The sequence below is a fragment of the Colius striatus genome, chromosome 5, assembly GCF_028858725.1.
Source record: "Colius striatus isolate bColStr4 chromosome 5, bColStr4.1.hap1, whole genome shotgun sequence".
Classification (NCBI taxonomy): domain Eukaryota; kingdom Metazoa; phylum Chordata; class Aves; order Coliiformes; family Coliidae; genus Colius; species Colius striatus.
In genome coordinates, this window is record NC_084763.1 from 33859639 (window position 1) to 33876080 (window position 16442).

Here is a 16442-nt window from a genome sequence, read left to right on the forward strand (position 1 = left end):
GAGTCTAGAGGAGACCCATCCAAAGGCAGCAAATGCATCATACTTTCTTTTACAGGTCCACCAGTAGACAAGTTTGACAGGCACAAACCAAGACACACAGTTTACACAACTTTGTCCACAGAAAAGCATGCAAAGAGAACAATACAATCTACAAAGGATTCAGAGGATGTATCATGGCCAGTTCAAATCTCCCACGGAGTGCAAAGATGCCAACATCTCCTGCCCCTTTGATATGCAGCACTGCTACAAGCATCAGCTGTCATAACAATTTTTTTTAAGGAATGCAGAACCTTACATGTCCACAATAGGGGTTCATCAATCACTTCAAGGAGAAGAGCATACAGGTGGCACGAATAAGAAAGCCACGGGAGGCTTTAAACAGCTAAAAATACGGAAAAAACCCCACATTTTACACAGTTCCTTTTTGTTCTTCTAAACAACCCTAAGCACAGTGACACTGTCCAAACAGCAAGACAATCCTCTGTGGTGCCAAAGGACCTGGTTAAACGACAAATAAAAACCAGCCTGGGTGTGATTTTTTTTTTGTGTTTTGGGTGTTGTTTTTTATTTTTTTTAATGACGTGCTAAATATGACACCACCCTTGTGCACAGGAAGCATCTGGACACTCTGGAAAGAATTTCCTGACTCACTGTAAGTGACAAGCTCTGCTAATAGATTATTTTCATCAGAGGGCAAATTACTCCTGTGTTGCTTCCTTTAGAAGACACGAGGAAAAAACCGCCACAGTATTCTACTTAAAACAAACAAACCAGCTCCCAAAACACATGTAAAAAAGATCCACAGGTTTTTCTGTTTTGGTTTGTAAACATGTACTTCCAACAATATCAGGACTTCAGCTAAACTGCTCAACTATAAGAAGAGAGACTTGGAAAGCAAATTCCCTATTAGAATGCTGAATGAATAACATAGTCTATTTATCTTCCAAAATAAAACTCCTGAAAAGGTTATTGAACAAGAACAAACAAAAGGCCGGGTAAAAGAAACACAGCATGTTACCAGCTTGAAGAAAAAATATGCAATTTAATCTTTAATAAGCTTTCCCTGCAAAGCAAACCCTGTCTAACGTTTTTTCAATCGCACAGGCTTTCAAGAATAAATCCTCAGCAAGTAAGTGATAAAAAAGTCTCTAATTTTCTCAGCTTTCTGGACCTTAAGATATTTAGTAATGCCATGAAAATCTGACCATAAAAGCCTTTTTTTTCTTCCTATGCCCAGAATTTCATTAGTTTTTCACAAAATATTTTTATTATCCTCAGTCCTTCTAAAGTAAGTTAAAAAAGAAGAAACAGCAAATAGCAGGTAGAGAAGTAACACGAGGATCCACCTAAATCCTCTTAAGAGGAGAAAAATTGCAAGAAGAAAGAGGGAAGAAGCTGAGTAGGAAAACATGAGTAGACAGAGGTGCCTGAAAACAACTAGTATGGTTTAGAAAACAAATATAGATAGCAGTGACTCGTAAAAAATGTGATCATAACCATTCCAATATATGAAGATGGAGGGAAGTGCAAATAAAAGTTTCCTCCCTTGGGATGAGAGAGTATCCTGAAAAGCCAAAATATTAATTGTAGTACTTTTTTTTTAAATTACTTGAGCTTTTCATTCCTAGCAACATTGAGCCTATAGTGAATCTCTTCCTGCTAGAAGTAGTATCCAAAGAAATTGTTTTCTTCCACAGGAGGCCTGGCTCTGCCATGCTCGACCTGAACTCCAGCTGGCTGAAGCCTAATGCCCTATTCCCTCTGGTGCTGCACCAGCACACAGAGAAGGCTCCAGTGGGGTGTCCGTGTCAGCCTGGCCTTGTACAGGGCTCACCATACAGCAGGTAAGAGCATTCAGTCCTCTCTGTCATAGTCCTGCAGCTGCAAAGCTCCCCATGGATCAACAGGTAGAGAGAAATCATAGGAGTTGGAAAGGATCATCTAGTCCAACCCCTCTGGAAAAGCAGGTCCGCCTAGATCAGGTCACAAAGGAACGTGTCCATGCGGGTTTTAGAAATCTACAAGGAAGGAGACTCTACATCCTCCCTGGGCACCTTGTGCCAGGGCTCCCTCACCCTCACAGTGAAATCATTTTGTTTTTTCTTATGTTTAAATTGAGCTTTTTGTGTTCCAGCTTCATCCCATTACCCCTTGTCCTGTTGCTAGACACAGTAGAAAAAAGGGATGTCCCAACATCCTGACATCCATCATTTATATACTTGTAAATATTAATGAGATCCCCCCTCAGTCTTCTCTACACTAAATAGCCCCAGTTCCTGTAGCCTTTCTTCACAAGGAAGATGCTCCAACCCCCTGACCATCTTGGTGGCCCTGTACATCTTGTATCACTGTTATATCTCCTCCCAAGCACTTCAAATTTCTGTCCTTAAATAGTGCTGGCAGAGGTGCCAGATTGGCCCAACCAGGCCGGAGGTGGGTCTGAACCCAAGAGCCGAGGAGAATCCAAGAACTCTTTATCAGGTCTGCATTGCAACACCCCCCCACCCCATTACCAAGCAAAAGTGGTTCCTCTCAACCATGACTTACGACTAAATCTCTGATCCACCTACTTGCAACTATCCATCTATGTGCTACTTTACCCACACCAGACTTAGACTCCAGCACAGGGAGCAGTGCTAGATGTGCCATTCAGGGGTATTAATGTCCAGTAGAGGCCACAGAGTTTAAAGCAGGTGTGAAATGGTGTATGCACCAGCTGAGTGAGTGGCCGATGATCAGAAATACAATTACTTTCCTTGAAGTAACTGTGAATGGTCCCACCATCCATTAAAGTAAGTATTAGCTTTGGCATTCCTATTAAACTTTGTTCCTTGTAATTTCCACAGGGTGAGCTTCTCATGTTATACATAATGTAAAAAGGACAAAAAAAAATTAATTCCTTTCAGCAGCTTATTACTCACTGATCTTCCACTCTGCTGAGACACCTTCACTCCTGAATAATAAAACGAGGGTGAGTGTAACAGTCTTATTTGTTTCCTCTGGCGTACAGAATAGGAAGCAGAAGAAATGCCGGCTAAAGTCACCTTCAGAGGTTTTTTTTTAACCATTTAATGATACTACAAAAACTCAAATACCTGCCCCTGTGATACTCATTCAAAAAAGTTTTCCATTAATTCTACCCTTTGTTTCCCCATTCAGCTCTACCAGTGAAGCTAATTTGTAAATGCTTGAGGTTCTGGGCAAGCTTCACAAGCCCAAGGGAAGTGCATATACACAGGTCAGGGTGTTTTTAAAGGTCCTATGCAAAAAAAAAAAGTCCATGTTCTCCTCCAGAGCCATCCTGGCTGACGTTTCCCAGTACTGAAGACATTTCCCAGAGCAAACACCACATAACAGGTTTGTGGTCTTATGGAAAAAATAGCCATTACACTAAAGATGACTGAGAAAGCAGCTCTTGTAGGCTACCTCAGGAAAGGCAGAACAGTAACAAACAGGCATGTTCTTCAGCAAATACCCCTGTCCTGCGCAAAGTACTTTGTCCCAAATGGTACCCCATGCATCTGCTCGAGAAACAAAACAAGAAAACCCTAAAATCTGACATTGAAGTGCTTTCAAAACTGATTCTGGGAAACAGAAAAGTTATATTACATTTAAGTGTATCTAAAATTCTGGCATTTAGAAGAACATTTTCCTTACCACACTGTCCTTCACAGTTGGCCAACACTTCAAACACTTAAATAGATACTTTTTAATAACTCTCTGCATTCCAAAATGGCACCTAGATTTTTTTATTACTGAAGAAAACCCTGGAAGGCTAAGGTAGTCAGTGGGTTTCCTGAGTGGACAGAAGGAAAATAGCAAAATATATGAGGTTTTAATTCAGCCTTCCTTTTCACAATTGTTTTTAACTGACACACACTTTACATATTTTTTGTTTGTTTCTCAAGCTGAATTGCCTCCAGATGACTGTGACTTTCAAATGACAGCACAAAACCAAACATACCTGATAAGTAAGTGTTAAAATTAATCTTCACACCATCTTGCAGGTTTTTTCCCATTTCCTCCTGAAACCCATTGTCCCATACCTACTCCCCAACCTCTGCCCAATAAATTTTTGACATATCTCCCTGCACGGCCAACAAGGTCACCTCCAAAATAACTGAGACAGCTACTCAGATTTCACTGTCACCACATCTCAGAGGAAAGACTGCAACAAACTCTGCCAGCACACCTAATCCACCAGTCCTGCTCAGTCCTCCTTCCACCCTCAAAGAGCAATACTGTTTCACAGAGTCTTAGAGTTGGGATCTTTTCCCACCTTTTGTTTTTACATTGCATTGCAGACCCATTCCCCATGGAGACTGCAGTGACACCTGACCCATTTTGCCCAGAATGTTAACTGTGAGTGTTTCCACCTAAAGATGATCTCTGCACCATTGTTTTAAAACATATAGGAGACCAGATAAATAAAACCAAATGCCACATTGAACTTCTTGCATGTTGATGCTAGTCTACTGAGAAAGCATCTTACCTAAGCAAGACTTAAAAAAAACCAAACCAACCAACCAAACAAAAAAAAGCTCAAACCCAAATAAACAATCCCATAGCAGCTTCAAAAAGGCAAATCTGAAAAATCTGAGCACAAATAATTTCCTTCGCTTTCATTCAAAATTCTAAAAAAAATAGCTATCAACTCATCATAACTTACGAATTTCCTCTCTACATTGTTTCTAGGATCACAGTTTGCAGGAAACATTTGTGTTGATTTCCTTGGACAATATAGACTATGTTAGAAAAAATAGAATAAATGTATTTGATGTCAAGTGGCAACAACTTCACAGCCATGTCCTTTAGGAACTAAAGCAGTAAGACCAGTCATTACATGCACTTAAACATGTATTTTATGTTTTAGATATCTTGTGCTGCATGATCAAAGGTTTGAGGAATAGCTAACAGGCCAAAGAACACCAGCTTTTCTGGTCAGCTCTGTCGACTGCTAGGAGTACACTGTTACAAAATCACAGAATCACAGAATCTTGAAGGTTGGAAGGGACCTCCAAGAGAAAAAGTCCAAATATTTATCTTATAATAGATTTTAAAACACTGAATAAAGTTACATTCTAGATTTTTTTCTTCTTTTAGCAAAGGACACTCTTGAATCTTATTTTCTTAAAGTCCAACATTTAAGTACACATCTAACTGTTTGCTGAGAAGTTTTCTGCTTGGCAGACCATTTATGGTTTCTAGTAATAGGGTGATGAACCTGATTTGTAAATCTCTCTGACCCATGAATAATCCTTACTCATGTGAAAGTAAGTCAAAATAATTATTGCTCATTTAGTGGTGTACAGAAGACTCCAGATTAAATAACTTTAAGCATCAGGCAGGAAAACTGAGCACTGACTAGGACAGAAACCTTGTAGGTCAGATAGATAAACAGATAACTTGCTGTTAGGTCCAAGTTCCAGGCACAGTTCAGCCTGGCCACCCTGAGAGACTGCCATCCCTAAGGCACCACCAAATCCCTCAGCTCCTGGGAAATGTTACACAATTGAGCAACTGCCGACACACTTCAGAGCAATGCTGGGGAATGGGATGCTACATCTTGCAACAGTGGCACAGAAGAAGCTGAGCCCATACTTTTCCTCTGCTGTATGTATGTACGGCTGTATGAGGTTATAAGGAGATGGTATGGATAACAATCACAGTGGTGTTTTTTGAACACTAATTTACAGTTGCTGTTTCATCCATTGGAGGCACAATGTGACTCAATTCCTCTGGAGAGAATAAAAAGTTATGAAAATAGTGGATCCAGAAAAGAATAAAAAATTATGATCAGAACTAGTGAGTAATCAGCCCATTTATCACTTTTGTTTATGCCTGTGAATAAGACAGCAAGAGTCCACGAAGTCTGTTCAGCTAAAGATTGAAGTGCCCTAAAAAGATGACCAGTACAAGCAGTCTGTGACTGCCAAAGCTCTGGAGTCAGAAGGGTAGATGGAGGGGCATAGTGCTCTCTGGACCAAACTTCACAGCTGGGTTACAACCTGGTGGCTATCCTCTGCTCGAGGGAACCACAGGCATGGAGTGGCTAATACAAATCTCTTACTTTGTACATATACAAATATATGTATAAAATGAAGCTTACTTCACTGTATTGTATATATATGTAAACGTACAACTTATACACAATCATGCTTATCAAGATAAAACACCAGAATACTTTTCCATACGTGGTATGCATTAGACCTGGACAGAGCATTACACACACCTGAGCCTCCAGCTTGGTTTCCACACCCCACTTGGGAATTTACATAATCCCCAGAGTTGCAGACAATACAGTAAACAACACAATTCAATTTATGATGGCACCAAATACCTTCTTGCCACCCTCCAAATGAACTAGTCAGCACTGTTACATCAGTCAGTCAAAATGCAAGATTTTGAAGTTTTAAAACATCATTCACTCCTGCCTCCAACACATCTTCACTTTAAAAACAATTCACATGTTTTTTCACATTTACTAATCAACGGAGAAACTGAGAGTAGATAGATTGATTGACTGTTTGGACTGACCACAAATCTACAAACCAGTGCATTATTTAGAATATGCCAGTAAAAGACTTTCAACATGATTGTGCCAATACACCAGAGTGTAGGCTCCAAATATTTCTCAGAGCAGTGTAACAGACTTCAGAAATATTTCAGAATAAAACAAACTTCTTCATTTCCTACTTCATTCACTTGAGGATATCATGCAGTCTCTGATGTGCATATCAGTATTACACGAGGGTAAACAATGAAATCAAAGTAGATCTAAAAGCACTATAAACACAAGACCCACGCCACATAACTCAGTGTGATTAACATCCAGAAATGGTGCTATGTATTCCACACAATACAGCATGACTAAAATCACTGCAGTTTCAGTTCTTAGAATCTTGACCTCAAAACTTATTAGTTCTAGTTCATTAAATGAGAAAGTTGAAAACGGCTCTAATCTTACTGTAAGTATTAAGCCTCAAGGAGCTAAATTAATTATATTGCTACCTTTCCCTGACATTTTTTATTACTGTGTAGCATACAAAGTTATTAAGAGTTGTGTGCATTACTTAACCTGTAACCAGGCTGCCTGACACACAGATTCACAAACACTGGGTCCATGTCTTTGCCTGTCCTCTTTTCTGGGACCAATGCCAAAAAGGATTAGTGTTATCCCTAGGAGCCCAGTATACAGCAGCAGCAGCAGTGCAGTTGTGTTGCAAGGGTAACAACAAGATTCGAAGAGGTGGCTGCAATTACAGAATCATAGAATGGTAGGGGTTGGAAAAGACCTTTAGAGATCATCTAGTTCAAACTCCCCTGCAGAAGCAGGTCCACCTAGATCAGGTCACATAGGAACACATCCAGGTGGGTCTTGAAGACCTCCAGAGAAGGAGACTCCACAACCCCTCTGGGCAGCTTGTTCCACTGCTCCATCACCCTCACAGTAAAATAGTTTTTTCTTATATTTAAATGGAAGTTTTTGTATTCCAGCTTCATCCCATTACCCCTTGTCCTGTTGCTAGATACAACATAAAAAAGCAATGCCCCAGCCTTCTAACATCCACCATTTAGATAATTGTTGGCCACCTGTCAGAAAGGGAGAAAGCTATTGCCATGACCTATTTTTCATTTGTACAAAAAGACATTTCAATGGGATTGGAACCTCTGAACTTCCTCATAGATGCCAGAGTCACTAAGGCCTTATACAAGATATTCAGGGATTAGAAAATTAGTGATGCTTATGGTTTTGCATGAACTGAGTCCCTAGGGATTAGAAAAGTTCATTTGGAATGGGAGAATCAAAACTAAAAAAATTTTTTGTTTGAGTTGTTTAATTTATTTTTATTTAGCTACACAAGTTCAGGTTTGCACTGTCTGAATACCAACTTCTTATCAAGCTTCAACTGTTTGGGATATACACAGTTACTTAACAGCACAGTTTTACTGCAATCTTCAAGACACATGTTATTCAAAATTTGTGATCTGGTTATTGACCTACGAGATGTGCAAATGTTGACAAGTCAATAGTTCTTCAGAGACTTTCCATGTCAGCCTCAGAATGACTGTTTCATAATATTTTTCCCCATTTCAGCCACAGGATAGAAATCAATCAGAGTAGTATGCAGGTCTGCCTCATGTTTTTACTTGGAGCAGGAAAACTGTTATTCTTGCAACTTCAGCATTAGGGAGAAGAGAAAACCCTCGCTAGTCATCTGTCCTGAAACTTGAGACATTAGTTGCACATAAAGTCAGAACCAGTTAGGCAATAGACAGAAACACAGCTTGGATGCTGGAAACCAAGGTTCTCACTCTGACACTACATTTTTATAAGATGTTCCAACAACCTCACACCTGTACCTTTACTTTTTCCCCCCTTGCTTTTCCATCTGCATTTCTGGACTGTGTTCCCTTAGAAACACTTACTTGGTATGTGAATCTGTTCAGTTTTGCACAACTTTAAAATCTTATTAACAAGCTTCATAAAAGCACTCAAGTTGGTGTAATGCTTAACCTAACGTACAATAAGGACAGACTCTCCTGCATCACCCAGAATGGAGATGAAACAGTGACAGCCACTTGAAACTCTCTCATCTACAGGGACTTAAAAGGTCTTCATCAGCTTCAAGACAGCATGTGAATCTGCCAGTTGGGACAAAGCCTGTGATATGCAGAACAGAATTTGGCATGGTAGGTATGTTATGAGGGAACTGTGTGCAGGTAGCTGAGCATTTGTTCCAAACTAGGTATTTCTAACTTCTTCCAGGAAGGAGGCATTTTTAGTTTCTTTCCCAATACATAACTTGTGGTATAGTTATCAACTTTCAGAAATTCCTTGTCTGACCCTAAGATATTGGTATACACATACCTGAATCAGCTGAGTTTCTGCTGTGCCCAGCACTACAAGTCACAAGTTCCAGGATTTGTCTTATCTCAAGTACAAAGGCAGAATCCCAGGAGCTAATCCAATCCCCCTATCAACACAACATTTAAAGGAAGATTATCTCTTCCACAAAGACTTCTTGTCCTTCAGTAAGTCTGTTCTCTGCTGGGTGTTCCTAAAATACTGCTGCTGATAGCTGAACAAGCTATTCCCAGCAGTACTGCTGCAGTTCCTAACTAGCCACCAAGAATTAAGTACTCCCATTTAGCTTTACTTATTTACTCAGTTATTTTATTTTAGCTGTTTTTGCTTAAATCTACTAAACCAAGCACAGATATACCCAACTGGTCTGCTGCTACTCTACAGAAACGGTTTGGGGCAAATGAATTGCCTTTTGACAAATATATTGCTTTTAACTCCTACCCATAGATAAACCTGAAAAAGTTTGTTTCAGTTACTCTCTTACAGGCCATAAAACCCTGTTTCACCTGAGCTACTAAATTCCTTTCTAGCAACAGGATTCGCTGTTCCTCTCAGGTCCTTCTTTTGCTCATTCCATATAATAACGAGGCAAAGTATTACACAAAGGGGAAAAGAAAGAACCCCACACACTCTTTCACAGTGACTCTCCACCACCAAACTCTCATAAGGTCTCGTTTTAACAAAGAAATGTATATTTGTGAAGAAAACAAAATTAACCCTTGAGGACAGAGTAGATCCCACATTCAGCATACAGACCTTTGCAATAAACATGCCTTTTTAAGAAAATATATTGCATCATTTTCCAATTGCAGTGCAATCAATCATTTGAAATAATGTTTTGCTTCATCATTTGCTTATCTTTCTCAAGTGACAAGAACGTGTTTATTACTTTCTCCAGCATATATCCAGCCCATATCCTAGCAGTAAGGGAAGGAGATAGGATAAAACTATACTTTCCTATCCACGTATAAGTCTAACTACACAGTTTCATGATTTTTCCTCATATATTTAAGGATGTATTTCTGCAAATGCACTGCTAAGCATTTGACAGGAATAAGTGAAGGCTACTATTTGGACATACTTGTCATAATTATTTCTACATGTTAATGCACTCTGCTAGACACTTCTACAGGACTGCCAGTGAAAACACTCATGAAATACCCAGAGTGGGCATCATTATCACTCATGTCTCACAGTGAAGCTATGTAGATATGCAGGAGAGCAGACACTACCTTCTTACAAACCTTCCTCCTCCCTCCTCTTTCTTTTCCCTGAGCCTTTAAAGGAGGACTTCTGTACTTCTGCATCAGCTGATAAAAACGGCTTTTAATCATCTGCATTGACATGTGCAGGCACATAACAGTACATTTTGAGCCTGTCCCTTTGGCAACACATCCTAAAATTTGGCATCAGCCAAGGCTTTAACTCATAAACCATAAGATCACAGATGACGACATAGATGTTTTCATTTTTTACTGTAGTATCACATCTAATCTGCACGTCAAACACTCCAAAGAATATGTCTTGCCCACTTCCCTTAGCAAGACAGACAGTGGACAACTACTAAGATTGTTTAAAACACTTTTGCTGCCCGTTCTGATATTTTCTGTTCTAGTTTTGGGACTGTCAGTACCTCAATAGCACAGAAACTCCAAAATTTAAGGAGAAATACACAGTAAACACAAACAAACAAACAAAAAGTATATAGAGACATTGAGTTCATTTTCCCCCTCAAACTAAATACTTCAGGCTGAACTGAGTGACTCCATAAAATGTATTTTGCACAGAGCACAAAGACTCTTTTGATCCATAAATGATGTTCATTTTTAAGTGTATTTTACTAGTAGGAAGAATTTCCTAATCTAGCAGAGCAGCATACACTTTTTCCCAAGGAAGACCAGTGTACCCACTATTTTTGAGTCACACAAAGAATATCAGAGCACAGAAATGGTTCAAAAAAAAGAATCCTTCCCTGGCAGAGGACTAATCAGATAGTGTTGTAAGGATTCTCCACTGGGTGTATGGCGGGGCTTTGCCCACTCTATTTATATAACCCCTCCAACTAACATCCTGAACTACTATACTATAGTCAATATTCACTACATTCGTAAACAAATGTGAAAACCTACACAGGAAAAACCTGGATAAATTTGTAGCCCACAGCTGAATACGGTGGGAACTGATAGAGACTTTGCAATACAAACAGTGCCCTAAATCAGTTCTCCAGATAGAAAAAGTTTCCAGTGATAAGGGACACGTGTAAGGCATCTTCTTTTAAAAAATGGGCTCCCATTAAGCAGGTTATTGTTCATAAAGGGAATGGTGTTTACACAGGAAAAAGTCCAGTTTCAACAAATGTGCTTTCCAACAGATGTTTCCTTCTAAGCAAAAAAAGTTTAAAACCATTTTCTGCCCAATCAGAAAGCTTCAAAGTTAATTTTAAAGGCAAAAGAAAAAGTGTACTCAACAAAATGACCCTGGAAAACAAATTCAGAAAAACTTCTGTTTCAAAACTGTAGCTGCTACTAAAGTGAATTAATTTGAAAAATTCAGTCTTCTTTAAAGAGAATGCTTCATAATCTGGGTTTGAAGGGATATAACATGATAATTATAATTTTGGTTTTTGCTGGAAGAAGAAAGTAGGTCAGGGTCTTGTTCACATTGCTTTGTGTCCCAATTGCTCTTCTCAAATCAATTTAACCTCTCTTCTCCAGAACTCCCCTTAGATCCCTCCAAAACTCCCAGCTGCTCTTGGTTTCCTCAAGCCTATTAATACCTCTTCCTCTGCACATAGCAGTTAAATAATAGAAGCGGCTGAGCACAGTATAAAAGGTATATCTCTTAATTTTATTTTTAATTAGTACTATCAGTACACACTAATTGGTCAGCAAGCATAAGCATTTTATAGAATTGCAGAATATAAAGAATTCTAGGCTTTGCCAAAGTCCTGTGGTTAAGTCCAAGCTGTTACACACCTGACTGTTTCACTTACCACCACGAGAAAGTTCCCAGACTTTCAGGATGTGCCTGATGTACTACACCATAACAGAGCAAAACTGGATCTGGTGACAACTGAAGATTTCAAAGGAAGCATCTTCCAGAGAGTTAGTGAATTTTCTCTACTCAACCATACCTTGTTCCAGAAGACGAACTGAGACATACTACATGTTGCTGAGAACTTTATCCAGCTTTTTTAATAGGTTTTATAAAATGGAGCTGCAGAGATCCAACAAATTAGATTAACAGCTAGATACAAGTGTCCAAGTAAAGCTAAAATAACCATGAGTATGAAAAGTTGAGTCAGTGCATACAACCTTTTGTGCCCATCTTTGCCTCCACAAGTCCCTTTTCCACTAGATTTCACTCCATTTATTTCTTGTCCTAACTATTTTGTGAGCATTATACAAAGTTACCACCTCTACAGTGTTTTATGCACAGCATGCTCACCACTGAGGTTCCTTACCCCAGCCGAGGCCTCTATATGTCCTGAGAGTAATGAAGACAAAGCTGTAACTTGGCACTAATGAAACACACCGTTGTTGCAGCCAACGTGAATCTTAGCAGTGTGATGAGAACTCATTGTGACACATTTCAAGTCTTCCTATCAAACAATTATAGCAGAAGGTAGAGGTGGTTTTCTCCCTCCCTCAGTAATCATGTTTGTCCTTTAAATAGATTTTAAGTATAATCTCAATCTGTCAGCATTTTTGCAAAGAAATACCAGCTCAAGACCTAATTGGATTTGTCAGACAGTCACAGCTAAACAGCGCTGTGAACATCAGCACCTAAACAGCTATAGAAAATAAATTTCCACATTGGAACGTGTAAGAACATGGAAGTTCATTTCAAGAGGAACTTTTTCCTCTGAAAGTGGTGAAAAGACATAATTTGTTCCACTGTTCAAACCCTGTCCCTTAGCAACATAATGATATGGTGTGGCATAGCTAAGGTTGTGTGAGCTGCTTCACACATAGACCATTATTGCAGTTAACTGATCAAACATTGCAAACATTGCCACTTTGGGCTGCTGTGAATGCACCAAGATTGCTAAAAGTTTGCCTATGCAAAACCTTTAGCAAAGGCTTTTTGCATATGCAAACATTTTTGGTTTCAATTTTTAACCACAAATAAGAAGATGAAGGAAAAAAAACCCCAGAGAATTCTGACAGGAATGCATAACAGTAGCAATTCAAAAGAAAAAAAAAGCTATGTATTACATCTCATTCAAATGCAAAAAAATTATAGAGGAATATATATTTTAGCTGAAGAGCAGAAATATCTCCTGTTCCTCTGGACTTTTGGACTTTTTTCATCAACAAAATATATATGTATACATGAGACTTGCTCTGTCCTTGATTTGTCATCATCAGCTTGTTCTGTGCATGCTTCTGCGGGCTGCAATGCTCCAATTTAAAGACAGTTGGGAGTAAAACAGCCTAAAACCAACACAAACTTCATTCTTTGAATGGCAGGACAGAATACATTACAATGATGTAGAGGTTACAGGTTGAAGAAGTATAATATGCGAAGTCTTGCAACACTTTCAGTGCCTTCAAATTGTGGTTTCTCTAATGAAGATTAGATATTATTCCAGACATGTCCAGATCCAGAATAAATGTCATTATACAGATTGAAGTGATGTTCATTTCAATAACTAAAATAAGAGTAATGACAGGTTTTAACATTTATATTTAGGTTAATATCAACTTCAGCACTTAGCAACACATTTTCTGTATTTGCACAGGTGGTAAACAGCACTCCTGTGACTGAGGGATATAAGAAAACTTTGCAATGAGTTACGAATCATGTTTTGACCTGGGTCAAAAGTGATTTGAGATAATGTAATGAGACTATCACTATCAACCCTCAGGAGATATACACCCTTCTACCTGTAGGCTTATTCACACCAAGGAATCCAGGCTGTCCCAGGGTTTTAAACACTCTGTGTGCTGGGAACTGGCCCTCTTCTTCCCACTTGTCCACAAAGGTATTAATCTCCTTGTTGATGATCTAGATTTGGAAAATAAATTAAAAACAGGTATTAACACAGACATTCCACAGAAGTACTTGTAACCAATTCTGTCTAAAACCTTTAATTAAAAAAAAAAAAAAGATACAGCTTTTAGAAAGTGACAGGAAGGGAAACCTGGATTCCCCTCAGAAGGACCTTGCCAAAGAAGGTTCATGATTTGTTCACAATGACCACACATAAGACAGACAAAAAGGAGAGTCTTCATTTCCCTTCTCTGAGCCTGAAATGCTCTCAAGAATGTCAGCATTGTTCAGTGCACTGTGTCTAGTCAGCATTTAGCCTTCCCTAAGATCTGACAAAACATGTACTGGAAAAAGATGGTCTGCTTCCATTATTTATATAATTTCCGAGTCTAGCCCCTGAGCAACTCTCAACTGGGCTTTTGCTGCACACCTTCCAAAAGTCAGCTCTTGCTCTAGTCAAGCTGCTGCCTTTCCTTCCAGGTATTGTGAGCAAAACACATCCGGAGTACAGCCATTCTCACCCCATAAAGTCCCAGACTTCTGTGCCCATGGAAAGGGAGCAAAATCCATCTGCAATTTTCCAGCTGACCTCTAAGCCCAGCAGTAACTCCCAAAGAGAGCTGGGTCATGGCCAAAAAGGCCGAGGCCGAAGGGTACACCAGGCGCTGGTACTCCTGCCACCTGGTTCTTGCTGCCTATCAACCTAGCACAAGGCAGACATGGCTTCAATAGCTCTCAAAAGGAGTCAGTTGTAGAGTGCTCACCTTTGCCTACCTCCACAAGCCAGATCCATGCCACCAAATGCACGGTTTACCTGTGCCAGTTTGCACAAGGGGGTCCAAATGCAAAGCAGAAAAGCCACTCTCCTTCTCCCAAACCAGTCTTACCCAGACAAACATCAGTTCCCAATAGAAAGTTAATATCATTAATCCATAACCACAATTTTGCTGCTGCACTCTTACAAAAATTTATTATGTCAAGAAATCACTCCTCAGTCTTTTCTTCACACTAAATAAACAAGTCCTGTGGCGCTATTTCTTTAGCTGGCAATAGGCTCTTCAGCTTCCCAAACTGCTGTGCTCATGAGACCCTGCAGAGCCTTCCTCTGAACTATCTATTTATTGCACATTCTTCAGAGAATTTCAGCCCATATATGGCTACTTTCTGCTCCCCAGTCAGCCACAGAAGTAAGTATACTTCACTGTTGGTAACAGAAGTATCCTTTTCTCACTTATCTCACCATATTCTGAGAAATGTCCTCAGATTAATGAATGTTCAGCTCATTCAGTAATTATCATCTCTCTCACTCTCATGATCATAGTAACAAAATACTCACCAGTACTCTATCTAGAAAAGCCCACATTTAACTTCTATATTGTCAGATGTTTAGATTCTAGAATGCTGAACTATTGAGTTACAGCTGCTGAAACATCTTTCTGACTGTTAGTAATAACATCTGGTAATGCTCATCAGATGACATCCAGGGAAATGCCTGAAAGAGGTTCTGAAGTGCATACAGAAAGTTATCCCAGTGTTTTGACATGTCTTGGCAGAAGTATGGAGTGAATGTACTAACAGAGCTCTGTGCTTGTTATGGCTGGTACTGGGCCAAGTGTTTCATAGTCTACATACAAAACTAACTTTGAAGTTAAACAGAGGCAGAAGAATGACTAAGTCATGAGAAGTTATTTTACATGATTTCTGCAGATTTTAACATGCTTGCTCCTGTGCCTTTAAATAAAACTCAAATGTTTTAACAGAGATGAAGTTTAGTTATTATCAAGTGAAGTGTGCCATATCAAGTAGAACAAGATCTTCCTTGTATGACACAATAAAAAAACCCAAAGACAACCTTACTGCAGAAAGAACAAATGGTGAATACCTCTGAGTTCAAGAAAAAATAAATATCATAGCTCAGATACTGATATCCACAGGTTTTTTTCTTAGTCATTGGACTTGAAACTGTATTTTTGCAAAGAAATTACACAAGTCCTGTCAAAAGCTTTTACACTGTAGACACAAATTGTTTGCAAAAATCACACATGCTACTTACAAGGGGATTTAGGGGAACATCTTCACTTCTACTACCACATAGAAACATAAAGCCACATTGCTGGACAAGTTCGGCACTGGCTGATACTTCAGTGCTGACTACTGAATATTATAATCCCTTCATAAAAAAATAAAATGAAAGAGAAAGATGTTTTCTAAGGTAAAGTCAACAGTGACTGAACAAACACAAGCAATTACATAATGTGTGCCTAAAACGCTGACAAAGACAGCTCTATTTCAATGCAGGTCATATAATGCTACTTACCTAACCATTTGATTTTCCCCTTCCTATGGCTTTGGCAACTTCCTCACATCTGTGCCCCTAGAGAAACAGTTCACATTTGAATTACTTTAAATTTTGACTGATTAGAGGTTTTTTGCTGTTTTGTTTTTAGTGCACACAGCTTTTAGAATGAAACACTAAGAGCTGCAGGCACAGATTATGCAGGCACCTTAACCTAAATCACAAGGTATGTATACAGTTTTTGGCAAATACAGAGAAGTGAGCTTTTAGCATTAAGTGAGC

The 16442-nt window shown here is 39.1% G+C and overlaps 1 protein-coding gene across 1 annotated transcript in view; it reads right to left on the reverse strand.

The window, feature by feature from the left end:
• LOC104553535 (probable acyl-CoA dehydrogenase 6) overlaps positions 1–16442 on the reverse strand; it is an 83117-nt gene that overhangs the window by 57446 nt on the left and 9229 nt on the right. Inside the window, 1 exon segment of the mRNA XM_061997406.1 lies at positions 13759–13879. Coding sequence (XP_061853390.1) covers positions 13759–13879 — 121 coding nt within the window.